Source organism: Vipera ursinii (assembly GCF_947247035.1).
Source record: "Vipera ursinii genome assembly, chromosome: 14".
Classification (NCBI taxonomy): domain Eukaryota; kingdom Metazoa; phylum Chordata; class Lepidosauria; order Squamata; family Viperidae; genus Vipera; species Vipera ursinii.
In genome coordinates this window covers 12,439,099-12,465,230 of record NC_139527.1, presented here as the reverse complement: position 1 = coordinate 12,465,230, position 26,132 = coordinate 12,439,099, and the positions used below count along the sequence as shown (strand labels likewise).

Below are 26,132 nucleotides of genomic sequence, written 5' to 3'. Positions count from 1 at the left end.
TAACATTCCAAGTTAGAAACTTTGTCGCCATCTTTTGCGACTTGAAGCTTTCGGAGCGCTTCATGCAGATCCACAAGCATCTGCCTCTTTGACCTAGCTCCTCCCACTGCTTCACTAGAAATAGATTCCTGACTTGTAGTTATAGAACACTGTTGTTGTTGTTGTTCCTTACGTCTAGATGCAGCCCGTGTCACTGAAGTGAATCAACAAAAGGTTACTTTATAGTGAATGAGGAAGTGCAGTGCTTTTTTTGTAAAAGAAAAAGGTGCCGGAACTCACACGTCATACAACCTGACTTGCCTAACCTATAAGGTTCCATCCAAAAAAGGTGCCGGAACTCCGTTCTGAGCATTCTATGAGGAAAAAAGCCCTGAGGAAGTGAAAGTAGTAAAAACCCCATGCATACCTGCCTCCCCCTTAGTAGTATGACGGAATCCAGGAGGTAGTAAGAATTGGGGTTTTTATATCAGAGAAGATAGATAGAAATGAAATAAACTGGAATCTGACACCTTCCTAGATACAATTCTCAAGCTTCAAGCTAGGCTCATGAGATTAAAATGTATGCAATGTATTTGCTCCACAGGCTAGCATGTCCTCTCACAGTTCTGTAAAACTAATAAACTCTTTTTCCCACAATCCCTCTTTTTTCTTTTCACAATCAATATTGATTTTTACACTCATATTTCTCAAATTGTCTCAACATTCTTTCAACTTCTTCAGTCTCATTTATTTATTTATTTATTTATTTATTTATTTGATTTATATACCGCCCTTCTCCCTAAGGACTCAGGGCGGTGAACAGTGACATAAATATCAGAATGCACAAATACAGATATTGAAAACAAATTAAACCCTAATTTTGCCCAAATGCAGAAGATAGTTACCTTAAAACAATAATTACAACAGAACCCGTCAGACCAGACCGGATTGCTCAAACAGATGTTTTTAGGTCGCGTTGGAAGGAGCGAAGGTCGGGAGCCATCTGGAGCTCAACCGGTAAACGGTTCCATAGGTCAGGCGTGCCCACAGAGAACGCCCTCCCTCTGGGAGCCACCAGACAGCATTCTCCGAACGGCGGAACCCTTAGGAGGCCCTCTCTGTGGGAGCGCACTGGACGGAGGGACGTTGACGCTGGCAGCAGGTGATTTCTAAGGTACTCCGGACCCATGCCATGTAGGGCTTTGAAAACCATTACCAGCACCTTGAATTTTACCCGGAGGACAACTGGGAGCCAATGCAGCTCACGGAGTAGAGGTGTAACATGGGAGTATCGGGAGACTCCCAACACAACTCTCGAGGCTGCATTCTGTACCAGTTGGAGCCTCCGAGTGGTCCTCTAGGGCAACCCCATGTAAAGAGCATTGCAGTAGTCTAAACGAGAGGTCACGAGTGCATGAGTGACCGTACGTAGGGCATTCCGGTCTAGATAGGGCCGTAATTGGCGCACCAGGCGAACCTGGGCAAAAGCTCCCCTAGTCACAGCTATTATGTGGTCTTCCAAGGAAAGCTGTGAATCTAGGAGGACTCCCAAGTTGCGAGCCCTATCTGTGGGGGGTAATAACTCACTCATCTTTCATTTTCCATCCAACCAAGCTATCTTTACAACACATCATCATCATTGGTCCAAGCTGCATACAACAACAAACCATCATTCCAGTTATCAATATTAAAATTTCTAACATTATTGTTTTAACCATCCAGCCAAGTTAGGGATCCAATCGCTGAGTCCTTTCAGGGGATTCCAACCATCCCTCCTTATGGCCCCAGCTGTTTCTTGTAATTTATTTACTTGTTCATGTTTCTCAATTAGTTCAGATTAATCAGGTACTTCTTCACTAGTATTATATATCCAAGTGCAACAACTACAATCAATTTGCTCTGCACATAGTTCACTCACAGCTGCTGCTAAACTCTGTTTGTAACTGTTAACAATGTAGTCCTCACTATTTTTAAATCTTCACTTAGTAACATGTCACTTTGAGTTATGTTTATTATTTCATACATAACATTGGTGAAATTATTTATTCTTTTCATTATTTTCCATCCTCATCCTGTAAATGAAGGGGCTAAAGTCCACCATCTGACCTCAGCTTCATACAAGTTATCTTTTTTTTTCTTCTGTTTAACAAATACCTGGGATGTTCTGGTGTGAATACATGTGTCTCATCCTGCACCTCCATTACCAGCATCAACTTAGCAAGGTAACACCATCCAACTCTCCTTGTGTTCATATATTGGAAACATTTGTTTTCACAACAATAATGAATGTTATTTCCTGCACTAGGCATTAGCAACACCATTGTGCCTTTCTGATGCTGTATCCTGGCATTGTTCACAGCCTCCGAAGCGTGGAACCACTGATGTGGCGGATCATGTCTAGTCCAATTCAGATAAGCCTCATACAAAGATTTATTCTTGGATGATTGAAACAAACTTCTGGTAATACTTTGAACATTGAACTTATCAAAGGTGCCCGGAGTCATGGTGACACTGACTACAGTATTTCCACACCAGCCATCTCCAGTGGTTAAATTTCCTCTGACATAAAAACTTCCCATTATCTCTTGTACCTGTATTTCTCCCAACTCTCTCTCACAACAAAGTTTCCATAATTGATACTTGGAGTAGTCATTAAAATCTGTGAGATATTAATAGGAATCACTACTGTTGGAATTTTTGTTGTCTTCTCATTCGAATGAGAACACACCCAACAACTGGAGTGTCCTGATTTTCTAGCATAAAGATATTTCAAAACTAGCCAGGCATTGGTTGGTTTGGTATCCATAACTTCCATATCCACATCATGAAAGGATTCAGTATTTTCTCTAATGGCAGTAGCAGGTACAGCAGAAGGAGCAGGAGTGGCTTGCAAAGCACTTTTTAATTTGTTGCCATCTTCATCCTTCATCTGAATGCAGACTTTAACCTGCTGATTCAATTTATTGCCGGTAGTAATAATCACATCATCCCACAGACATATCAATATACACTGAGGGGGCCACTGTTTTTTCAATTTATTAACTGTTAACTGAAAACTCTAGAAATTGGTGCTTTACCTTTAACTTCTGAGCTGCATTTGCATTGTGTTCCAGAACTCGCTGGAAGTATCAGAACTGGATTGAAAAGTAGGCCACACAATAACAACAGCAATATCCCCATCTTTCTATAAGCAAGGAATATTACAACAACCAACAGTTAACATGACGATAACAGCAACAACAATCAGTGATACAATTACAATGGCAAAAGACACACATCATGAACCAATGTTTCTTCTGACTTCTTTCTTCCAAACACACAAGGTATTTCTTTCCTGAAACAGTAGAGAATTAGAATTCCAAGTGCAATTAACAAACCTCAAGTTACCCCCAAATGCCAAGATTCTAGCATCAGTTGTGACTTTTTCAGTTTAATTTGTAGAGGATCTTCAGCTGATTGAACAGTCCAGATGGCTGGTTCTTCCACTGGTCCCTTCACTCGGGTGTCAGGTGTCCACCCTTCTCTCAGGTTCTCACAGCAGTTTCAGTGGTTAACAGCACCTGGTATGGTCCCTCCCAGTTCGGCTGTAAGTTCTCCTCTTTCTGAGTTTTGATTAAGACCCAATTTCCAGCTCTATAAAAATGCACCGCAAAATCCAAAGTGGGGTTTGTGCTAGGAGTCCTTCGTTCCTAAGATAAAGAATAAGACAGTATATAGTTCTTTATAAACATATCCTTAGTTTCATATTGTGGAATTTCCCCCACTTGAGGTAATTCAGTAAAATCAACTTCAATGCATTGAAATGGTCTCACAGCTATATGTCGCCCTCCTTTTTATGCTGTAGAACTTTTTATTCACTCATTTACATACCATGCATTTGTCACAAACTTACTTAACCACTGTATACAACCCACAGCATCCCCAATGACTACCCTGATGTAGTACTTCCAAAATTTCCCTAGTTATCAATTCATTAAGCATTTGCCTTCCATCAGGTAATGCACACTTTCCTTTTTCTGTTTTCACTGCCCCTACTTTCTCTAACTCTGTCTCCTCATCTATAGTGAACATTGGATTACTCCTTGGTTTTTCCACTATAGGAGTTAAACTTAACATTAAACATTCAGTTCCTTCTTCAGCTGCCACCTTGACTTCCAAGTCAGCTAAATTATTGCCACAGACTTCAAAAGAATTTCCTTTCTGATGCCCTTCCACATGTACTATAGCAATCACTTCACGCAACATGAAATTGTCCAATACCTGTGTAATCCGTTCCCCATGAACTGAATCCTTCCCTTTGCTATTAATCAACTCTCGTTCTTCCCAAATCTTTCCAAAAGTGTGCACTATTACAAAAGCATAGTCCCTCTGTTCCTTCAACAATTTTAAAGCTTGATTTAATGCATACAATTCACAAGTCTGTGCAGACCAATTTAAAGGCAACTTTCCTGCTTCTACCAAAACTTCTTTTCCTTCTACTATTGCATATCCATTTCTCCTCTTCCCTTCTACCACTCTGGAGGACCCATCTATAAACAAATTAGCATGTTTTCCCACAGCAACATCTGTTAAGTCAGCTCTAACTCTAGTCTGTAATTCAATTACTTCAACACAATAATGATCAATATCTGTTCCTACTTCTAAGTCTCCTCTTAAAAACTGAACTAGATACAAACTAACATCAGTAGCCAATACTAGATCATTCTATTCCATAAGTATACTCTCATATATTAAAACCCCTGAGTCTGTCAGCCATCGGCTGGCTTTCTGGTTCAAGATTGCCCTCACTTGATGGGGGAGGGAGGGTGCTAACCACCAAAGTTCCCCCAAATGTCAGTTTTCTAACACTGTTGTGGCCGCCACCACTTGAACACAATCCGGCAGTCCTCGACACAGGATCTAACATTTTTGACAAAAATGCCGCTGGCTGCTTCTTTCCTCCCCACTTCTGGGTCAAAACCCCCAAAGCTATTCCTTCAATTCTCAGGTGTTATTCTTTTAATTCTTTCACTAATCAATAAATCAGTATGTCCTGTACACAAATATAAAAACATTAAAGAAATAAAGAAAAAAAAGCAACTTCATACACACATGAAGCGTGTGAGATTCTCAAATCATCCAGGTCATGGTTGTCCCAAAGATGCTTTTTCAGGAGGCAACTTGACTTTCTTGTGTTTCTTTTGAAGATGTTTGGCTTCTCATCCAAGAAGCTTCTTCAGCTGTGACTAGATGGTGGGGAATCGCAGGATTTATATTGCTTGAGTCTAATTGCCTCCTGAAAAAGAGGAATAACTTTTATACCCTTCTTTGCTTTTGTGATTAAGATGCCTGATGGGGATCTTTGGTATTTTGATTGCCCCGCCAGGTTTTCTGGGTGGTGAAAGAGGTTAAGTCTCGCCATGGGGAGGGGAGGAGAACGTAAATTCGGTGGTCTTTTGTTTTTATTGGCTTAATTCTGTTTGTAGTGACTGAAGCGCGGACGCCGCTTCTCGCTCCATTCCTGCTGCAATGTATCCACTTGCAGAGCGCTCTTAGCCGCTCGCCCGCGACAGCTTTTCCTCTCTCCTGGCCGCCGGCCTTCTTTTTCTTCCGAGGCTTTTGTTCATTGGTTTGGTTTCTGTCTGGAAGTAAGGAAAGGCTTTCCTTTTCTGGGGACAGGGGGGCCGCAATTCTTTTTGCACCCGCTCTCAGCCCTAGGCAGGAGAGGATGGCAAGCCGCTCTGAAAAACTTTGCCAAGGAAACTGCAGGGAGTAGAAACAAATCTTTCCTCCTCCTTCGGTTTCCCTTTCTCATTTCCTCCGGCCCAGGTCTTGGCTTCTTTCTCATCGGCCCTACCGGTTTTCTCCACCCTTCTGGAAGGACTTTTGTTTCCCTCTGGAAATCACCCATTTTCCCTCAGGGACGCTGCCCGCCCTCCCTTCCTCTTCCCGCCCGGTGAGGGCGCAGCCCCGCCCATCGCAGGAGGGGCCGAGCGGGGAGGAGCGGGCACGAGACCCCGGGGGTGTGGCCAGCATCAGCAGCACCGCCGCTCCTTCCTCCAGGCGACTGCAGCAGCCATGCCGGCCTTCGTGGTCTCCACCAACGTCCCGCGGGAGGCGCTGCCCGAGGGGCTGCTGGCCGAGCTCACCGAGGAGCTGGCCAAGGCCACGGGCAAGCCGGCGCAGGTGAGGGGCGGGCGGGGCGCGCGGGGGCTCTGGGCGCGGGATCAGCGCCCCGTCCCTCCGTCATTCTCTCTCCTCCCCCCAGTACGTCTCCGTGCAGGTGAACCCGGACCAGGTGATGTCCTTCGGGGGCTCCAGCGCGCCCTGCGCCATCTGCAGCCTCCACAGCATCGGCAAAATCAGCGCGCCGCAGAACAAGGCCTACAGCGCCACGCTGAGCGCGCTCCTGGCCAAGCGCCTGCGCGTGCCCGCCGACAGGTAATGGGCGGGGCGGTGGGCGGAGCTCCCACCGTCTCTCCCTCTCTCTCACTCGATCCCGCTTCTTCCCCCCCCCCCCTTCGCAGGGTCTACATCAACTTCTACGACATGGCCCCGGCCAACGTGGGATGGAACGGCTCCACCTTCGCGTAGCGTCACGGCTGCCGGGGGGGGTGCGGGGGTGGCAATAAAGGCTTCCGAACAGTCGCTCTGGGTCTGTCTTTGCTCTCGCGCGCGTGGGCGGGCGGGGAGAGGGGGCGGGGCCCTGGGCGTCTTGTGACCTCATCGGGACGCGCCGCCGGCTGAAATGGCGCTCTTCGCGGTGCGCAGGTGAGGCCGCGTGGTTTGGGCTCCGCGCCGGACTGGCTGGCCGAACGGAACAGCGTGGGAGGGGGCTGCTGGGGCTCCGGAGCGGGTTTCTCAGGCAAATGTTCTGGGTCCTATCAGTAGCTCCTGGGGGGGGGGGGGCTGGTAGCCGTCCTCTGAGCGGGCCGCACCGGCGGCGCTTGTTCGTTTACTCGGCAATTGGCGCCCACCGAATTGAGCGCGGGAACAACCCTGTCAGCCCTCGGACGTACGCCATTTCACATCCCTTGAGGGCAGGTTAAAAGGTTTAAAGCGCTGGAGGTCGGAAACGGTAACCCCAAAGGCGCCCTGCCTGTGCCGGGCTCCAGAGAGTGAGAAACGGGCGACGCCTTCAAAATCTCCGGTGGAGGGGCGGTGAAAACGGTGTAAGAAAAAGCCCGAACTTGGGTCACTAAGCGAGTTGAGTTAGGGCAAGCTTTAGAAGCAATCACACCTCGGATCTCCGAGCGCTAATAAAATCTATCTTAAGAGTTGCAAAATTTCCATCGGTCCATTGCAAAAGGCCGCACGGCTGGATCCGCGCATGTAATACGCCCGTTACATTAGGACCTTCAAGGTTCTTGGGAGGATCTCGATGCAAATGAGGGCTGGCAGCAGCGATTACGTGCTATGTACAGTTGCAAGAAAAAGTATGTGAACCCTTTGGGATTACGTGGAGTTTTGCATGAATTGGCCATAAAATGCGCTCTAAATGTCATCATGTAAGTCACAACAATAGAAAAACACAGTTTGCTTGAAATAATACTACACAAACCTTGTTGTTAGTCGCGAAGTCGTGTCTGACCCATCGCGACCCTATGGACAATGTTCCTCCAGGCCTTCCTGTCCTCTACCATCTTCTGGAGTTCATTTAAGCTCACACCTACTGCTTCAGTGACTCCATCCAGCCACCTCATTCTCTGTCGTCCCCTTCTTCTCTTGCCCTCAATCTTTCCCAGCATTATGCTCTTCTCCAGTGAGTCCTTCCTTCCCATTAGGTGGCCAAAGTATTTGAGTTTTAGCTTCAGGATCTGGCCTTCTAAAGAGCAGTCAAGGTTGATCTCCTCTAGGACTTCACTTTCTGCCATTAGAGTGGTATCATCTGCATATCTTAGGTGGTTGATGTTTCTTCCGGCAATCTTAATTCCTATTTTTGATTCATCTAGCCCTGCCTTTCTCATGATGTGCTCTGCATATAAGTTAAATAGGCAAGGCGACAGTATACAGCCTTGCCGGACTCCTTTCCCAATTTTGAACCAATCAGTGGTTCCATGTCCAGTTCTCACTGTTGCTTCTTGGCCCGCATATAGGTTTCTCAAGAGACAAATAAGATGGTCTGGTATGCCCATCTCTTTAAGGACTTGTTCTGTACCAGCCTGCTACCGGCCCTGCAGAAAAGGCAACCCCTTTACAAACGGCAAGAGGCTGGAATACGTCTGCCAAATTTATTACTAAGAAAACAAACAAGATACGAACCAAGGTACAGGAGCTTTGAAACACTATCTGAGCGGTTGCTTTCAGCAAACCAGCCCTCCCCACACATTCCCTTTATAAAGAGTTCAGGGCGTGGCTTCTCTGCCTCCTTCCGAGAAGCCCCATAGCCTTCCTCTGTTTACTCCTACTTGACTGCCTCCTGCGTCGGGCGTCCTTGAACAGGGCCAGCTGTGGGTCATCTTCATCCACACTGTCAGGCTCACACAGCTGGGTCTCCATGGTGACCAAGTGGGAGGGGCCTGCCTGAGGGCTATCATCAGCAAGATCTTCAACCCCTCAGCAAGGTCTTCAACACCCCCCTCCTCCTCTGAGTTGTCCGACCCAACTGCCGAACCCACAGGCTGACCCTGAATCACAACAGGACTCTCCAATTTTCTTGAAAAGATCTCTGGTCCTCCCTATTCTATTGTTTTCTTATATTTCTTTGCATTGTTCATTTAAGAAGGCATCCTTATCTCTTCTAGCTATTCTTTGGAATTCTTCATTTAATTGGGCATATCTTTCTTTTTCTCCCTTGCCTTTCGCTTCCCTCCTTTCCTCAGCTATTTGCAAAGCTTCCTCAGACAGCCATTTTGCTTTCTTGCATTTCTTTTTCTTTGGGATGGTTTTGGTTGCTACCTGTTGTACAATGTTGCGAACCTCTGTCCATAGTTCTTCAGGCACTCTGTCTATCAGATTAATTCCTTAAATCTATTTGTCACCTCTACTGTATATTGAACAGGGATATGATTTAATTCATACCTGACTGGCCTAGCGCTTTTCCCTACTTTCTTTAATTTAAGCCTAAACTTTGCAACAAGAAGCTCATGGTCTGAGCCACAGTCAGCTCCTGGTCTTGTTTTTACTGACTGTATAGAGCTTCTCCATCTTTGACTGCAGAGCATATAGTCAATCTGATTTCTGTGTTGACCGTCTGGTGATGTCCATGTGTAAAGACGTCTCTTGGGTTGTTGGAAAAGAGTGTTTGCTATGACCATCGTATTCTCTTGACAAAATTCTATCAGTCTGTGCCCTGCTTCATTTTGTACTCCAAGGCCAAACTTGCCTGTTATTCCAGTTATCTTTTGGTTTCCTACTTTAGCATTCCAATCCCCCATGATGATAAGGACATCATTTTTGGGTGTTAGTTCTATAAGGTGCTGTAGGGCTTCATAAAACTGGTCAATTTCATCCTCTTCAGCACTGGTGGTTGGGGCATAGACGTGGACTACTGTGATATTGAATGGTTTGCCTTGGATTCGAACTGAGATCATTCTGTCATTTTGAGGATTGTATCCCAGTATTGCTTTTCCTACTCTTTTATTGACTATGAAGGCTACTCCATTTCTTCTGAGGGATTCTTGCCCGCAGTAGTATACCTGATGGTCATCTGAATTAAATTCACCCATTCCTGTCCATTTTAGTTCGTTGATACCTAAGATGTCGATGTTTAGTGTTGTCATCTCTTGTTTGACCACGTCCAGCTTTCCTTGATTCATGGATCTTACATTCCAGGTTCCTATGGAGAAAAAATCTTTACAGCATCGGACTTTCCTTTCACCACCAGACACAGCCACAGCTGAGCATCCTTTCGACTTTGGCCCAGTCGCTTCATTCTTTCTGGCACTACTAGTACTAGCCCTCTGCTCTTCCCCAGTAGCATATTGAACGCCTTCCGACCTGAGGGGCTCATCTTCCAGCGTCATATCATTTTGCCTTTTGGTAATGTCCATAGGATTTTCATGGCAAAGATACTGGAGTGGGTTGCCATTTCCTTCTCCAGTGGATCACGTTTTGTCAGAACTCTCTGCTATGACCTTTCCGTCTTGGGTGGCCCTGCACGGCATAGCTCATAGCTTCATTGAATTACGCAAGCCCCTTCGCCACGACAAGGCAGTAATCCATGAAGGGGACACAAACATTAGCTGTTGTCATGTTTTAATTGAACATAAGATGGAAACATTCACAGTGCAGGGTGGAAAAAGTATGTGAACCTTTGGACTTAATAACTGGTTGACCCTCCTTTGGCAGCAATAACCTCAACCAAACGTTTCCTGTAGTTGCAGATCAGACCTGCACAACGATCTGGAGTAATTTTGGACCACTCCTCTTCACAAAACTGTTTCAGTGTAGCAATATTCTTGGGATGTCTGGTGTGAATCGCTCTCTCAGTCGGGTTGAGGTCAGGACTCTGGGCCACTCCAGAAGGCGTATTCTGTTCTGTTGAAGCCATTGTTTTGTTGAATTACTTGTATGCTTTGGGTCATTGTCCTGTTGTATCACCCATCCTCTGCGGAGCTTCAGTTGGCGGACAGATGGTCGTACGTTTTCCTGCAAAATGTCCTGATGAACTCTGGAATTCATTTTCTCATCAATGACAACAATCCATCCAGGCCCTGAGGCAGCAAAGCAGCCCCAAACTATGATGCTCCCACTGCCATGTTTTACAGTGGGGATGAGGTTTTGATGTTGGTGTGCTGTGCCTTTTTTTCTCCACACATAGTGTTGTGTGTTTTTCCCAAACAACTCAATTTTGGTTTCATCTGTCCACAGTATATTTTGCCAGTAGTGCTGTGGAACATCCAGGTGCTCTTTTGCAAACTTCAAACGTGCTGCAATATTTTTTTTGGACAGCAATGGCTTCCTCCGTGGTGTCCTCCCATGTACTCCATTCTTGTTTAATGTTTTCCTTATTGTAGATGTGTCAACAAAAATGTTAGCATGTGCCAGAGTTTAAGATTCTTCTTTACCTCATTAAGCATTATGCGCTGTGCTCTTGCAGTCATTTTTACAGGACGACCACACCTAGGGAGAGTAGCAACAGTGCTAAACTTTCTCCATTTGTAGACAGTCTGTCTTACCGTGGACACATGAACATCAAGCCTTTTGGAGATACTTTTGTAACCCTTTCCAGCTTCGTGCAAGTCAACAATTCTTGATCGTAGGTCTTCTGAGAGCTCTTTTCTGCGAGGCATGGTTCACATCAGACAGTGCTTCTTGAGACCAGTAAACCCCAAACAGGTGTGTGTTTTTAAAGGGCAGGACAGCTGTCAGCAACACATCCAATATCATCACACTGATTGGAGTCAAGGTTGGCTCACTCCTGGCTCCAATTAGCTCTTGGAGAAGTCATTAGGCTAGGGGTTCACATACTTTTTCCACCCTGCACTGTGAATGTTACCATCTTATGTTCAATTAAATTATGACAACAGCTAATGTTTGTGTAGTATTATTTTAAGCAGACTGTGTTTTTCTATTGTTGTGACTTACATGACGTTTAGAGCGCATTTTATGGCCAATTCATGCAAAACTCCACGTAATCCCAAAGGGTTCACATACTTTTTCTTGCAAGTGTACATAGCACGTAATCGCTGCTGCCAGCCCTCATGGAACAGCTCTGTCATGGAACACATAACATAATAGGGTTGGAAGGGAGCTTGGAGGTCTTCTAGTTCAAGGCTTTTCAACTGGTGATATGCCTACCATCTGTGGTACTGCCAAAACGGTGCAGCGCAGGACTTGCCGTGAGCAAGTCTACAGGAGCTGCAGGGCTACTTGCGGCGAGGCAAAGGCCCCAGGATCGGCACTTCTGGCATCCCCGGAAGAGAAAGAGGGGGCAGAGACATGAAGGGATATAAAAGCTGGCAGTTTTGGTGGGAGAGAGAGAGGGAAAAAAAGACTCAGCCTTGGGGAGAGGAGGAGGAAGAGTCAGCTGGAGCTGCACTGAAGGTAAAAGGAGGAGGAGGGGCGAGAGAGGAGAGGACAAAAAACAGGCCAGGTGCGCACACGCGTGGCAGTAACAAACAGGCAAGAAGCGCAGCTGGGGAAGGGTTGTGGCATGAGAGTCCTTCCCTCCCTCTTCACCCCAGAGTGTCTGAGCCAAGCGAGGTGAACTGCATGGAGTGGCAGGGCAAACCTGCCTGTGTGCGCGCAGAGGCTGAGGCTTATGTGCTCTCCTCTGCCTCTGTGAGCCACGGGCAGGTTTGGCATGTCGCCGGTTTGCCTCACCCGGCCACTCCACACAGTGAGGAGAATGTGCTGCTGCCTGCCGAAAGCATAGAGTAGGTAGCGTGGACTGTCATGCCGCTCACAGTGTCCCCTCCCCCAGAGTCCACAGGTGTGCGAAGTGTTTTTTCTTCCTCCCTCATTACAAATACCTTCCTGCCGCTCTGCTCTTAATACTGTGCAATTTACAGTGGCCTTTCAAGCCATGGCCACTGACAGCCTGCTCCCCTCCCCTTGTGCCTTCCTGGGCACGGAGGGAGGGAGGGAAGGAAAAAAGGAAGGGACAAAGAGGGAAGGAAGGAAGGGACGGAGGGAGGGAGGGAAGGCACCCACCCCCCTCCACCAGAGACCCACGGATCCCCCCACAGCCCCGCCCGCACACCCCACAGGTGCCCTGCAACCTGAGTGATGAGCTGGCCATGCCGCTATTGACTTCGCTTGTCAAAAAGTTGCAATTGGTGATCACATGACTCTGGGACACTGTCAAGCATCTGAATGTAAATCACATGACCCTGGGGTTGCTGCAACAATCATAAGTGTGAAAAATGGTCATGTCACTTTTTCAGTGCCATTGTAACTTCAACAGTCATTACGCGAATTGTTGTAAGTCGAGGACTGCCTGTATTTTATCATTTTGTTCCTTTTCTTTTTTCTTTTTTTGGTCATCAAGTTTTTGACACCTTGGTAGGCGACTGGTGGTACTCAGATATTGCCTTATCCTAAAAGTGGCAGAATGGGTGAAAAGGTTGAAAAGGCCTGTTCTAGTCCAACTCCCATGGCAGGATACCATTCTGCACTAGCTATGCCCATTTGTGGACCAGGAGGCCCTATACCTGGTCCTTCCTGCCCTGGTCACCTGTTGCAAAACTAATACATTCTGCATCAGGTTACCTTTGAAGAACAACTGGAAGCTTCAGGGGTGCAAAAGGTGCACACTTCAGTCTACTCTGCGAGGTGCCAGTTTGCTTCTGGGTTCAATTCAAGATGCTGGTGATGGCCTATAAAGCTCTATTTGGCTTTGTGTTTTACCAGCCTTTCAAAAAGTTCTCAAAATGTTTAAATTATAAATGGTCAAAAATTAAAATACCAGTTTGGAAAAACAAACATACGAATTGATATGATATCTATTTTTAATTATGTCTGAGTCTCTGTGATTTATGTGGGCTAACTCTCCACATTTTTTTTAACTTGTATGGCTTCTTTCAGTTGTTTCATGCTCTGACTGGCGTCGGCTTCAATGGTTTCTAGCCACTGTGGCTTTTGGCAGCCACATTTCCTTTTACCATTGATCGTTCTGAGCATAACTGCATAACTATCTAATAACTAATAAAACAAGGAAACTCTTCAGTTGAGATTCCGCCTCAGAAAATTCTTTTCACTTGCAATCAGTAGCCCTAAAGTAGCATATGCTGCTCTAAAGCAAAAGCAAAAATGAAAACTGAGGGAAGGTAGCTAAAAAGTAGAATATTCAACTGAACATTAAAGATACTACTACTTGGTTTTCTCTCCCGTCAAACCTCCAAGGATGAATAACTTGTCTATGTGTTAAAATGACTTTTCCCCGGGAAATCCCCAGGTACATTAGTGATGAAGAGGATAATCCAGAATGTAAGTCCCAGTTGCTCTTACATCGGCTGCAGGAGCAAGCAAAGACTCGGCAGCTGCAAAAACAGGAGCAGAACTGGCCCACTTCTGGGCAGCGAAAGCGATTGGCATCTGGGACACTTGAAGAAGAGACCAACAAGAAATTAAAGCAAACAAGCAAAAAGAAGAAGGCAACTCAAGAATTTCTTGCAACCCAAAGTCACAGAGAAAAGAACCCAAGACAACATACTTGTGGGGCAGAAGGTTTGCCCGAGAAAGGAGATGACTCAAGCAAAAGTAAGAGTGGTGGGAATTCTAGAGCACCTCAAGGAAAGATAAAAGCAGTCCAAGGTAAAACAAATTTTGATTTTGGCTGGGTCCTGGGAGTTTTGCCTGGGCAGGTTTCATTTGGGAACCAATCACTCTAGGAAGGACTGTTGGAGCTGTTTTTCAGACCGTTGAGCAGAGCACTTATCCCATAGTGGCAGTTTCCCTAGGCAAAATGCAACAAACTTTGGGGTTTTACTTCTCTTAGCACAATCTCCACTCACCTGTTTTGGTGTGTTCAGTGAATTATTTTCTGGCTTGCATCGTGTGGCTGTTAATGCAGGCACCTCATTGGTATCAATATTTCTGTTACCAACAGACGGCAAGAACCCATGCCAGCACAGAGTAGCCACCTGCTTTGTTCTGCCTTTAGCTTTTTGGTTTGGTACTTTTTGAAAAGGGTGCTTGACAGTCCACCATCAGGTCCAGCAGGAAGGGCATGTTGCAGAACCTGTCTGTGAAGGAATATCATCTGACAGGGCCCAGGAGGTTAGACTGCACCTGACCTTACTGTCCATCTGGAAAACCTGAGCTTTGCCGTCGGGTAGAGGTGGTGCAGAACTGCAAAATGGCCATTAGTGAGTTTGGGGGTGCTTGCCCACCGATTATGGTTTTTTTTAATGGTTTTAATTGTCTTCCTTGTTTTATTTTGGTTGTTTTTGTTTGTGGTTTTTTTTCATTCTCCAGGCTGCTCAGAGTCACATATGTGAGATGGGTGCCCCTAGAAATTAAACAAGCCAACAAATACTATTAGAAAATATCATTTCTGATATTATTACAAAATGTTCTCTATATGGAGCCCCTTTCTGCCTAAAAAGACATGCCTTAAGATCAGCCACTTTCTTCCATAAAATGTTTCTTGAAAACCAAGTTATTTGTGTTATATCTGTTCCTTTTATCAGGAGATGAAAGCATGTTGGAGAATCATCCAGAAAACCAAGCTACCCCAGCAGAAGAACGAATGGGAGATTTTGGAGACAAAGAGAGCCAAGCCGGAGAGGATCGGATGATGCTGACACCAATTTCAAGAACAGCTTCTCCATCCTCTAGCCTGACCGTCCTCAGTCCTTGTGATCAAAAGAATCTTCTCAAGGTGACACAATGATTAACCAACATCAAATCAAATCTTTACTGTGGCCGTAGACCAAAAGGAGGTTGGGATGTAGTCAGTTAAAAAGCCCAGAAGCTACTTCAGTCTAAAACTGTGAAAGCAAGAGCCACCCCAAAACACCAGCTCCCTCAGAAGGAGAAGACCTGACCAACCCCCTCATCCTTCACCTAGCCACTTCAGCAAGGAACCTTTCTACTCACCATGGTTCCTGGCAGCTCGTATTTAATGAAAAGTCTGGCTTTTTAATTTGCAGCACTGCTGCCTTCTTGGCCCTGGCTTAGGGCAGATTACTGGAGTGTCAGAAATGGAAACCTTGACTGAAGCTGTTGAGAGGGGCGGCAGGGGGCTTCCCTTCAGTGGGTGGGTCCAGAGCAGAGGCTGGACAATCCGTCTTCTAGGGGTTCCTGCCTAGGCTGGGTGGTTGAACTCCCAGGTTGAGGACTCTGTATTTAACGCTCAGGTGCCGCCTTTCGTGCCGCGTTGGTTCAGTCAGCCGCACCTCTTCCGGAGGGAGATCAGAGAGAACCTCGTCCCTCTCCAGGACGTCCCAGCCCTCCACCCTAAGATGAGGAAGAAGCTGCACGCCAGTGGCATAGCGTCTCTCTTTCCAGGTATCAGAATGAGGAGGAGAGTCGGCTACATATTCCTGAAGTTCCTTCCCCAAGTTTTCATATTGGAAGTGATGTAATAATAAAATGCTACTTTCACTTTTTGTATATTAAATGTTGCAGTTAGCAGACAACCTTGGGGAAATAATAGTTTTGATCAACTAATGTTTTTTGCTTGAAGCACAGTATTTTTGGTGAGTGTCGTTTGAGGCCATTGTAATGAGCGAGTGGTGAAGATGCTCACCTCCCATTCGGAAAGTTGAGAGTTCAATCCTAGGTAGCAGCAGATGTTTCTCTGTCAGGACGCAAAGAAAAAATATCTCCATGAACACCGTGTGGCATCAGGAAGGGCATCCGGCCAGAAAATGATCAGCTCCATCCAGTCACCCCAACTCTACCCTGAATTAACGGATTAAAGGGTTGTAAAAAAAGGGTTTATTTAAGGCCACTATAGCCTTAAATAAGGCTATATAATTTAAGGCCACTATAGCCTTCTTTTAATATTTAATGCCCTACGCACAGTCACTCATGCGCTCGTGACCTCCCGTTTAGACTACTGCAACGCTCTCTACATGGGGCTGCCCTTGAGGACCACCCGGAGGCTTCAACAGGTGCAGAATGCGGCCGCGCGAGTCGTGATTGGGGTTTCCCGATACTCCCATGTAACACCTCTACTCCGCGAGCTGCATTGGCTTCCGGTTGCCCTTCGGGTGAGATTCAAGGTGCTGAGATTCAAGGTGCTGGTGATGACCTATAAAGCCCTAAATGGCGAGGGTCCGGGATATCTGAGGGAACACCTGCTGCCAGCATCAAGTTCCCTTCGTCCAGTGCGTTCCCACAGGGAGGGTCTCCTCAGGGTGCCGCCGGTTAAAGACTGCCGGCGGGTAACACCCAGGGGTAGGGCCTTCTCAGTGGGTGTGCCTGCCCTGTGGAACCAGCTGCCTGCGGAGCTTAGGACTGCCCCCAACCTCCGTTCATTCCGCCGGGACCTGAAGACCTGGCTCTTCGAGCTCTCTGGCCCAGGCTGAGAATATTTTTAATTTTAATTTTAACTGGGTTTTAATTTTCTCAGGGTTCTATTTAATCTCTTTTAATTTGTTTTAATGTTTGTATTGACTGTTTTTTAAATGCCCTGTAAACCGCCCTGAGTCCTTCGGGAAAGGGCGGTATATAAATGTAAATAAATAAATAAATAAATAAATAAATAAGTGTTCTGTTGTGTGGCAATCCACTAATTCTTTCCACTCTCCTCTAGTTCAGGCTGAGGTGATTCCTGCCATCTTGGATTGTGGGCCCAATGGGGCCTTAGCTGGCAGGGGTGGCCACCCCCCAAGCGACATCTGTGTTTCAGCCCCCACCGGCAGTGGCAAGACATTGGCCTTCGTCATTCCGGTGGTGCAGGTGAGCTTCCGCTGGAATCAAGCCCTGCTGGTTGTGTCGGGGTGTGTGCAGGGCACCATCCAGGACCAAAGTGTTCCTCCTCCCCCCCTCAGGATCCACAGCCGGTGCTGCGAAGCATATGATACGCCAGAGGTGATCAGTGGAAGCATCCGAAGAGAACTGGATCCCAGCTTCTCTAGGATTTCTATGTTTTGCGTATTTAGTCCAAAGATTTAATTTAATTGCAAAGATTTGATTTTCTTACCTTAAAACTGAAAGTTTTGTAGAGAGTTTTAAGTACCTTTGAAAGATGAAATAGAAGAACCGGAGTGAAAGGAATATTGCAGCTCATCTGAAGGGATAATAGCAACTGATAATGTGGTCAGTGCTCTGGCAGTTCTAAGCCCTCAGGACAACAATTGTGTACCTGTGTTTCTCTGAAGAGGGAGTTGGAGGGTTTTGCACTTGTTTGGGAGGATGTAACAAACCCCAAGTCTGTTTTTGATCTCCTGTTTTCGTTTTGGCAGGCCCTGTTGGACCGCGTTGTCTGCCACGTACGGGCTCTGGCAGTCTTGCCCACCAAAGAGCTGGCCCAGCAGGTATCATCTGACGGGAGGAGGGTCTTTATGGCCCCTGTTTTTTCTCTCCACGCAGAGGAATATTGGAGTGGGTTACCTTGAGAATGGTCCTGGGTGAGAGACAGACCCCAGGAAATGAAGGCGTTGCTACAACCCTGTGCTCACATTGTGTTAGCGCATCTGCAGCGGAGCCTCATAAAACTGGCAGACAGACTTGTGGCTTGTCATGGTTGCCGTGTATTTTGTAGAGCCGTGAGAGCCGCCTGCCAGGTGACCAAAGCGTAGTGGGAGATGCTGTTGTTATTACTAATGCTCCAATAGAAGAGAATAGGAGAAGCTCAGGACAGTTGAGTTCTTGGTGCTCTCTGAGCTTCTTGATTTCCTCCAGATATTTCATTTCCAGGCTAGGTCAGACCCTTCACACTAAAAGGTTTCCTACGAGATCAGTAAAAACAAATAAAAAAATAAATGCAACAAATACTCATTTTTAGAAAGAAAAAAAATTACAATCAAGTTGTCCCTAGAGAGCCTGATTTCCATACACCCCTGGCAGGTCTTCCTTTATTTCATAAAGAAGGCAGTGCAGGATCAGGGAACCTGCCTTGGAGAGAATCCCACTCCAGTGTCTCCCGTGGAGAAGCTCTGCTTTGGCTGCTTCACTGCCAAACCACCCCCCCCGGGGGGGAATCAGAAGCTGGGCTCCCAGATGACTTTGAGGCACAGAGTCTCCTGACCCTCAAGCGGAGTGCAGAACAACAGCAGCTCTCCTGGCTGCTGGTGATCGTAATGGGAGACAGATGACCTCTCTGCAGAGCCTTTGGGTATTCTTAATGTTGGGTCTCCCTCTGGCTAAGGATACGTTGGAAGGATGGGATGTGGAGATGCCACTCCCTTTACTGTGTTCCCTCCCTGATGTTCACATGCTCATCTTCTCCCTGTTCATCTCTCTCCCAACATTGACTTCTTTTGATAGGTGACTAAAATATTCAACATTTACACTGATGGGACTGGGCTGAAAGTTGTCCAGCTTACTGGACAGAAATCTTTCGTGAGAGAACAAGAGTCCCTTGTTGAGACAACGTAAGTCCACGTTCTCCTGGACCCGTGCGTTGATTTAATCTTGTTGCCTTGGCCTGTTATCTTTGAATAAAGAGATGCAAAATTTGTCACCATCCTAAGAAGGAGTCAACTGCAGCTGTTCTGACCCTGAAAAGAGGACTGTCTGCGAGCGGTAACTAAGGTCCAAGTCTGCTGTATATTTGCATTTGTGAATCCTTAATCCTGACACGACCTTGAATGTGGTGTGATCTTTGTTGCCCAATTATGTGCTATTTTGTGCAATCTCATAGCTGATTGTCCTGTCAATTCCCCATTTGCTCGATGCTTTCTGATTCCTAGAAGGAGCTGGGAAAGCAGCCAAGGTCTAGGATGAATCAACATCTGGATGGGACCCAGAGCAGCATTCCCAAGGGTGCTGCTACTAATTTTTCTGCTTTCTTGTTTTGGGGCAGGCTGATGGGATTTCGTAGTCTGGCAGACATTGTTGTGGCCACCCCAGGACGCCTGGTGGACCATCTCCAGCAAAGTCCCCAGTTCAGCTTGCGAGAGCTTCGTTTTCTGGTGAGGGCGACTCCCAAAAGGGGATCCTAAATCAAAACCAGGCCTTTGAGCAGCCACCATTGAGAGCACCAGCATTCCTCCTGTGCTCCAAGGCAAAAGGGCTTTCAGTTTACTTCTGCATATTCACATTTTAGTACGAAACACGTGAGTTCAGCAGCTGCCAGCATGTTTCTGCTGGTATCTTCCTTTGATTGTGCCTGTAAATTGGGAGCGAAGATGTGGCTGGTTGGGCTCTTGTTAGCTCAGCGAGCTGCCGGCAGGAGCAATGAATACCTGGAATCACAGCTGACGCATCACAAGCTTTGTGCCTAAAGATCCTGCCCTCAAGGAGGAGCAAGCAGCCCAGCCTAAGTTCTTGGCAAGACACACCATGGTTGCTGGCCTGCCAGACCAGAGTCATGTGTCTGAAAAGTTTTTCTCCCTTATTTCTGAGTGCAGATCATTGACGAAGCAGATCGCATGATTGACAACATGCACCAGGATTGGCTGCAGCAAGTGATAGAGGCTATGCACCGGGCTGAAAGGGGCTCTGGTCCCACCGGGCTGTTCAGAAGGGTGCAGCCAATTCCCTCCACAGCAGCCAGGTAAGAAGCTTCTGCGGGGAGTGTGCATTGAACCAGAGGCTTCGCATCCTGCCATAGAGACCCCCTTGGGAGAGGGGACTGAGCCTGAAGGAAGCAACCCAGAGGGTGGCTGGCTTTTCAGGAGGAAGGTTCTCCCTTTCCTGTTTCCCTTTTCAGGGCTTGCTGCCCCCTGCTCCCTCTGCAGAGGCTCCTCTTCTCGGCCACTCTGACGCAGGACCCTGAGAAGCTGCAGCGGTTGGGCCTCTACCAGCCTCGCCTCTTCACGCCAGCTCAGTCTGGAAAAGGGGCCGATGTGCTTGGCTCTCAGCCGTGCATCCGGGAAAAGTACATTCTCCCTGAGGGGCTCTCAGTAAGTGTCCCTTCCCTGTATCTTGCCCATGTGCTTTGTGCCCAGGAAAATACGTTTATTTGCTTAACATTGATTCCACACTGTCAGTATTTCTTGTTGTTGTTAGCTGCGAAGTCGTGTCCGACCCATCGCGACCCTATGGACAATGTTCCTCCAGGCCTTCCTGTCCTCTACCATCTTCTGGAGTCCATTTAAGCTCACGCCTACTGCTTCAGTGACTCCATCCAGCCACCTCATTCTCTGTCGTCCCCTTCTTCTATTGCCCTCAACCTTTCCCAGCATGAGGCTCTTCTCCAGTGACTCCTTCCTTCTCATTAGGTGGCCAAAGTATTTGAGTTTCAACTTCAGGATCTGGCCGCCTAAAGAGCAGTCAGGGTTGATCTCCTCTAGGGCTGACCGGTTTGATCGCCTTGCAGTCCAAGGAACTCGTAGGAGTCTTCTCCAGCACCAGAGTTCAAAGGCCTCAATTCTTTGGCACTCAGCCTTTCTTATGGTCCAGCTTTCACAGCCATACATTGCAACTGGGAAGACCATAGCCTTGACTATACACACTTTTGCTTTTTAGTGTCTAGATTTGCCATGGCTTTCCTCCCCAGGAGCAAGCGTCTTTTAATTTCTTGGCTACAGTCCCCGTCTGCGGTGATCTTGGAGCCCAGGAAAATAAAATCTGTCACTACCTCCATTTCTTCCCCATCTATTTCCCAGGAATTGAGAGGGCTGGATGCCCTGATCTTGGTACTGTCAGTATAACTGTCCTCAAAATAGTTACTCTAGGGTGCCACCCAAAGGAAACTAATAGGGCAGGAACTGGAAGCATCTCTTTCGCTCAGGCTGGTTTTGGAGACCAAACACCCGTTTTCCAGCTTTGAGGGTGGAATAGATACCTGATCAGCTGCTGCAAGAGTTGATAACTAATGGATAATTCATAAAAGGATTAAATCATTAAAGCCTATTACCGTAAAAAAAGGTATTTTCATAGTGTCAGGTCCCACCCCAATCCACGTCTTAGGAAAGAAGAACTCTTGGAGACAGAATTGTCCAAGCAGGAACTTTTACTAAAACATGATTCTCAGTGGAAAATCTAGACAGGATCTGGAAACTGTGTTGCAGATTGATACTTTTAAAGTGTCCCCGAGTAAAAAACCCCTCCCCTCAGTCCATTTGGTCAGTCCCGGATCAATTAAGGTTCAGGTGTCAAAACCTTCCATGGGAAGAGGGATCTTCCATGCCTTTACGACATTTACTTCCTCCCTTTCAGATTCTAATCAGAGATAGAAACCAGATCTCTGCCCTCCTCCCTTTCTTTGTTCTTCTCAGTTCAAAGGTTCTTTCCCTGGTCTTTGATGACGGCCTCCAGGCAGGCTGAATAAACAACCTTACAATTAATGGATAGGGATGGCCAATTAACATCTTATCTTCTCCTCCTTGGAAATGGCAGAATCCAGTGATTTTTGGGAGTATACAGATAGGGATTTAGGAATGGGATATAAATGGATTCTGACACATAGATTTGTACACGAAGCAGAACTGCCAGACATTTGCCCTGGTGGCTGCTGCCTGGCCTGAGTAAGCTCTTCAGAACATTCTACTCTCAAGTGACTCGCAGGCAAATGCTGCCTTTCCTTCTCTCTAGCAATACTATGTCCCGTGCAGCCTGAATTGGAAACCGCTCTTCCTCCTGCATTTCCTGGTAAGGCTGAAATTCTCCCAAGTGCTGTGCTTCACCAACAGCAAGGAAACCTCGCACAGGTGAGATTTTGCGGCAAGGCTGCTCTTGCATCGGGGCCCTGTTTGTGGGTCCCAGGTTCCTATTGCTGACTGACTGACTGTCAACAACTCTGTGGATTTTCCAGCAAGGATCTTTGCCGGCTGTACTGACCGTCCTTGTGCAAAATCCTTACCTTCCACCCAGCCGGTTCCCCCTCCCCCAACGGTCACTTCTCTCTGTCCTCAGACTCTTCCTGCTAATCCAGGCCTTTGGTGGAGTGAAGGTAGCTGAGTTTTCTTCAAAGCTGAGCCCAAGCCAAAGGAAGGTGACCTTGAAGGAGTTTGAGCAAGGCAAGATCCAGCTGTGAGTCTCTCCAAAAGGAGTTTTGGCGTTCATTTGCTCTGAAATGTTACCGTGCCCTGCTAATCTAATCTGCACCAGGGCCTCTTCGCATCAGGATTTAGAGGCTGTGGCCCTAACTAGGGCAGTGCTTCTCTTTGAGGCTCCCTCCCTGCTCAGGCCTTCGACAGTGAGGTCTTCTCGGCCAGTTTTGCTAGCAAAATCTTGCCAACTTGCCTTTGCAATATAGTCTGCTCTTAATGCTACGTATTTCTGATTCTAATTTCTAACACTCAGATTTAACCATCAGTGCTTTGACTAGCACAGCTGCATTTTTTTGGTGGTGCAGTGGTTAGAATGTAGTACTGCAGTCTACTTCTGCTGTCTGCCAGCTACCAGCAGTTTGGCAGTTCAATTCTGACCGGCTGAAGGTTGGCTCAGCCTTCCATTCTTCTGAGGTTGATAAAATGAAGAACCAAATTGTTGGGGGCATGAGGCTGACTCTGTAAACCGCCTAGAAAGGGCTGTAAAACACTGTGAAGTGGTATATAAGTCTTTAAGTGCTGTTGCTATTTTGAGTGCCTTCAAGTCAGCCTCAATTCCTGGTGACTGCCTGGATCAATGTCTGCAGTTTTCTTGGCAAGATTCCAGGAGTGCTTTGTTACTGCCTCCTTCCTTGGGCTGAGAGAGCGTGACTGGCCCAAGGTCTCCCAGCTTGCTTTGTGTCGAAAATGGGACTAAAAGTGACCATCTCCCGGTCCTAGCCCTCACCACCAACATACAAAACAGGCTCTCACAACTGGAGCCTGGTCATGCTTGAATTATTTGTGTCATGGGCAAAGGGGTTAATTGCTCTGTGTCTCTTCCGGAACAGCTTGGTAAGCACGGATGCCACGGCTCGAGGGATCGATTTCGGTGGTGCAAAATATGTCATTAGCTACGATGCCCCTCAGTTCATCAGAACCTACATTCACCGGTACTTTTCTCAAGGAATGTGGGGAGGGGTCTTGGGGAATGGGGGTGGGGCTGTTCATCTCCTCACCAGATGCCTTTTGTGTTTAGGGTGGGCAGAACCGCTCGTGCTGGGAAGGCAGGCCTGGCTTTCTGCCTGCTCCTCAAGCGGCAGGTAGGAGTGGAGACCCTCCTCGGAAGGTGTTCTGCAGCCCCCAGGTGCAGCGGGGCCATGTATCACATGCCACTTAAGAGTGGTGCGTGTCAGTGGCATATTCAAGGCTGGGTCAGCACAAGGGCCCAGGAAAGTGCAGGGCCTGATGTCTGGGCACCCAGGGACTACCTCTTCAGGAGGCTAGGTGCACCTCCACAGAACCTGCTGGTGGCTGGAGAAGGCCACTGTTGCTGCAGTGTGGAGAAGTCGTGATGTTAACCCACTTTCCTTCTCTAGGAGCACAGGTTCCTAAAGATGCTGAAGGATGCAGGTCTTCCAGAATTGCAGCCACATCTGATCCAGAACGCCTCCATTCAGCCTCTCCTCCAGCAATATGAAGCAGCCCTGGCTGAACTCGCACGGACTGTCAAGGTAGCCTGGCTTGAGGAGGGAGGGAAGCTCACGTATTGGAGGGTCCACTGGAGTAAATATTCAAGCAGCTGTAAAGCTAGTGTATGTCGCTATGTCTTTAGAAGCAAATTCTGTATACCAACTCACAGTATACACAATTATGGGAAAGTTCTATTTTTATTTTTCAAATTGTCATTGAGGCAGTTCACATAAAATGTAAAAGGAGTGACCAATGAACAAGGTGCTGAGTCCGGCATTGCTGATTGCAGCCGTTGACTTCTCTTATAAGCAGGCATTGTTAGCAAGCCATGGATGCCGCCTTCATGGACTGATTAGCATGTGGCCAGGACAGTGGGTTTCAGGTCTGAGGCCAAGTCTGTGCTTAGTTTGTATCTCCTTTTTGATAATTACCTCAACAAACTGGATGAACAATTTATCTGGTTTGCTCATAGGAGCGGCCTTGGTAGCTACAATTATTATGGGACCCTTGTGATGCCTGCTCCTACTGGAGACGTCCCCTGTTGTGGCACCTTGTCTGCAGTTGTTCTGTGGCTCATCCGCTTTCTGAAGTTCAGTGGTGGGGAAGGGGCAAGAGGCAGCTGGGAGAAAAGCAGCATTCAGGCACAAAGGGGGCTGGCTCTGATTCAGGCGAAGCTTCGGACTCTCAGCTCCCGTTTCTCAGGCTGGGGCTTAGCCAGAGCAAAAGTGAATTGGCTGCTCTTGTCTCTCTCTGAGTGAAAATGTGCAGAAGACTGAAGAACGAAAGTTCTGAGGCTAATCTCTTCCACAGTGGAGGAGGGATAACTGTCCAAACTGCTGGTCCAAGTGCCGAATGAATTAAATAGGCTTAACCTCCTCTTTATTTCAACAGGAGGAGCAGCTTGGAAAGCGATCTTAAGGCAGTCCAGAGAAATGCTTTGTGTATGGCCCAAGATCCTGCGAACCAGCAGAACTGGAACTCAGCTCCATGGGCACAGTGCCCGGAAGCTGATTGGAATTGTGAAGAGCAACTTGAAGACCAAAGAACGAAGGACACAGCCTGCTCTTCACTGCAAAGCAGGAAGAATAATTCTTGGTTCTTGAAAAGCAGATTAATAAAAGCCTTTCTGGGCAGAGTGCCCAGTGCCCCTTTCATGAGCAACCCCAAACAAGTGTGCAGTTGCACAAATTAATATTTGAAATGGCTGAATTGCATCTCCAAAATGTGACAAACAAGTTGTGGCTAAGATGTCGTTGATGAAATAGCAGTTTGCTAATTCTTGATATCCAATCTGTTTCTAGCTTGTCTGCAGTTACAAAAATTGCACTACTTGAGTTTATACATTCTGCTAAGCTGTACGGCAGGCCTTCGGGTTCAAAAGAGACACACCGTGGTACAGATTTTCTGTGGACATGGAGGTCAGTCTGCAGTCCCAGTGGAAGCAGTCTAGGGGCACTAGAGGTCCACTGTTGTAACTGGAGATGTTATTTTGCAATGCTGTTCATAGCTTTCTGTCGGCTTTTCATGTGGCCTGGCTTCAAGGCCAGTGGAGGTTTCATAGCCCAGAGCTCACCAATGGGTTAAGTCAAAAGCTGCAGCTTTTGGTTCCCTTGGCTGGATGTCCGAGGTTTGCAGGGTTTCTTGCCCAGCATCTTCGTAGCCCGTGTGGTTGACCTTCCCAGATTCCAATGCCCTACAGGACAACAGGTGAGGCCAATGTAGTCATCCATTCTGACCTACTCTGGTCATCAATGCTGGTGGACTCTGCATAATCCAAGACCTCCAGGTTGGAGACATGGACTTGCCAACAGATGCCCAGATGGAGCAGCAGCAAGCTTAAGCCTCCTGCTTAAAAGTGAAGGAGGCGGCTTAATCAAGGAGGACTGACTCCAAAGGAAATCTCAGCATCAAAACTGTGCTGCAGTGGCAAGGATGGCAAAGCTCACCTGCTTTGCATTGTGTCCCTAGAAAGCTCCCCCAACTCATTTAACCCTTTAATGGAAGTCTGAGGTAGAAGACTGTCTACTGGCCACTGTGGTGAACTTGTGCATCCTTTGCAGAATAAAACGACTCACGTTTGATTGATTGAATGTCATGTTCAGGTGAGGTGATTTTTAAAAATTCCTTTGTTTAAAAAAACAGAACAAAAAATATATAACCAAAAAAAGGAAAATGAGGTAGTATTTAAAATTATCTATATGGGCTTTTTATACATGTATATGAAAT

The 26,132-nt window shown here is 47.0% G+C and overlaps 2 protein-coding genes across 3 annotated transcripts; both read left to right on the top strand.

Annotated features, from left to right (window-relative positions):
* The first annotated feature begins 5,942 nt into the window (after window positions 1–5,942).
* Window positions 5,943–6,606, top strand: MIF (macrophage migration inhibitory factor). The gene is made up of 3 exons (XM_083373478.1): window positions 5,943–6,144; window positions 6,227–6,399; window positions 6,486–6,606. Exons 1-3 carry the CDS (start codon window positions 6,037–6,039, stop codon window positions 6,550–6,552), a joined length of 348 nt encoding a protein of 115 aa, XP_083229604.1. The 5' UTR covers window positions 5,943–6,036; the 3' UTR covers window positions 6,553–6,606.
* A 92-nt stretch (window positions 6,607–6,698) lies between these two features.
* DDX51 (DEAD-box helicase 51) lies at window positions 6,699–25,044 on the top strand. Of its 2 annotated transcripts, none has more exons than XM_083373791.1 (16): window positions 6,699–6,729; window positions 13,799–14,157; window positions 15,036–15,226; window positions 15,705–15,855; window positions 17,108–17,253; window positions 17,760–17,831; window positions 18,784–18,890; window positions 19,322–19,430; window positions 19,869–20,014; window positions 20,171–20,363; window positions 21,997–22,112; window positions 22,318–22,434; window positions 23,285–23,386; window positions 23,473–23,536; window positions 23,813–23,947; window positions 24,798–25,044. In XM_083373791.1, exons 1-16 carry the CDS (start codon window positions 6,707–6,709, stop codon window positions 24,822–24,824), a joined length of 2,058 nt encoding a protein of 685 aa, XP_083229917.1. In that variant the 5' UTR covers window positions 6,699–6,706; the 3' UTR covers window positions 24,825–25,044. The 2 variants fall into 2 exon arrangements, with proteins under 2 accessions (XP_083229917.1, XP_083229916.1); XM_083373790.1 differs by lacking the exon at window positions 6,699–6,729 and adding an exon at window positions 8,072–8,224.
* Window positions 25,045–26,132: the final 1,088 nt, after the last annotated feature.

Excerpts from the sequence above, each read along its gene's own strand:
- MIF (XM_083373478.1), top strand. The coding sequence starts at position 6,037 with ATGCCGGCCTTCGTGGTCTCCACCAACGTCCCGCGGGAGGCGCTGCCC. Across the intron at positions 6,145-6,226 it reads CCACGGGCAAGCCGGCGCAG|TACGTCTCCGTGCAGGTGAA; the intron begins GTGAGGGGCGGG and ends TCCTCCCCCCAG. Across the intron at positions 6,400-6,485 it reads CTGCGCGTGCCCGCCGACAG|GGTCTACATCAACTTCTACG; the intron begins GTAATGGGCGGG and ends CCCCCTTCGCAG.
- DDX51 (XM_083373790.1), top strand. The coding sequence starts at position 8,076 with ATGGTCTGGTATGCCCATCTCTTTAAGGACTTGTTCTGTACCAGCCTG. Across the intron at positions 15,227-15,704 it reads ATCAAAAGAATCTTCTCAAG|GTGCCGCCTTTCGTGCCGCG; the intron begins GTGACACAATGA and ends TTTAACGCTCAG. Across the intron at positions 20,364-21,996 it reads TTCTCCCTGAGGGGCTCTCA|CAATACTATGTCCCGTGCAG; the intron begins GTAAGTGTCCCT and ends CCTTCTCTCTAG.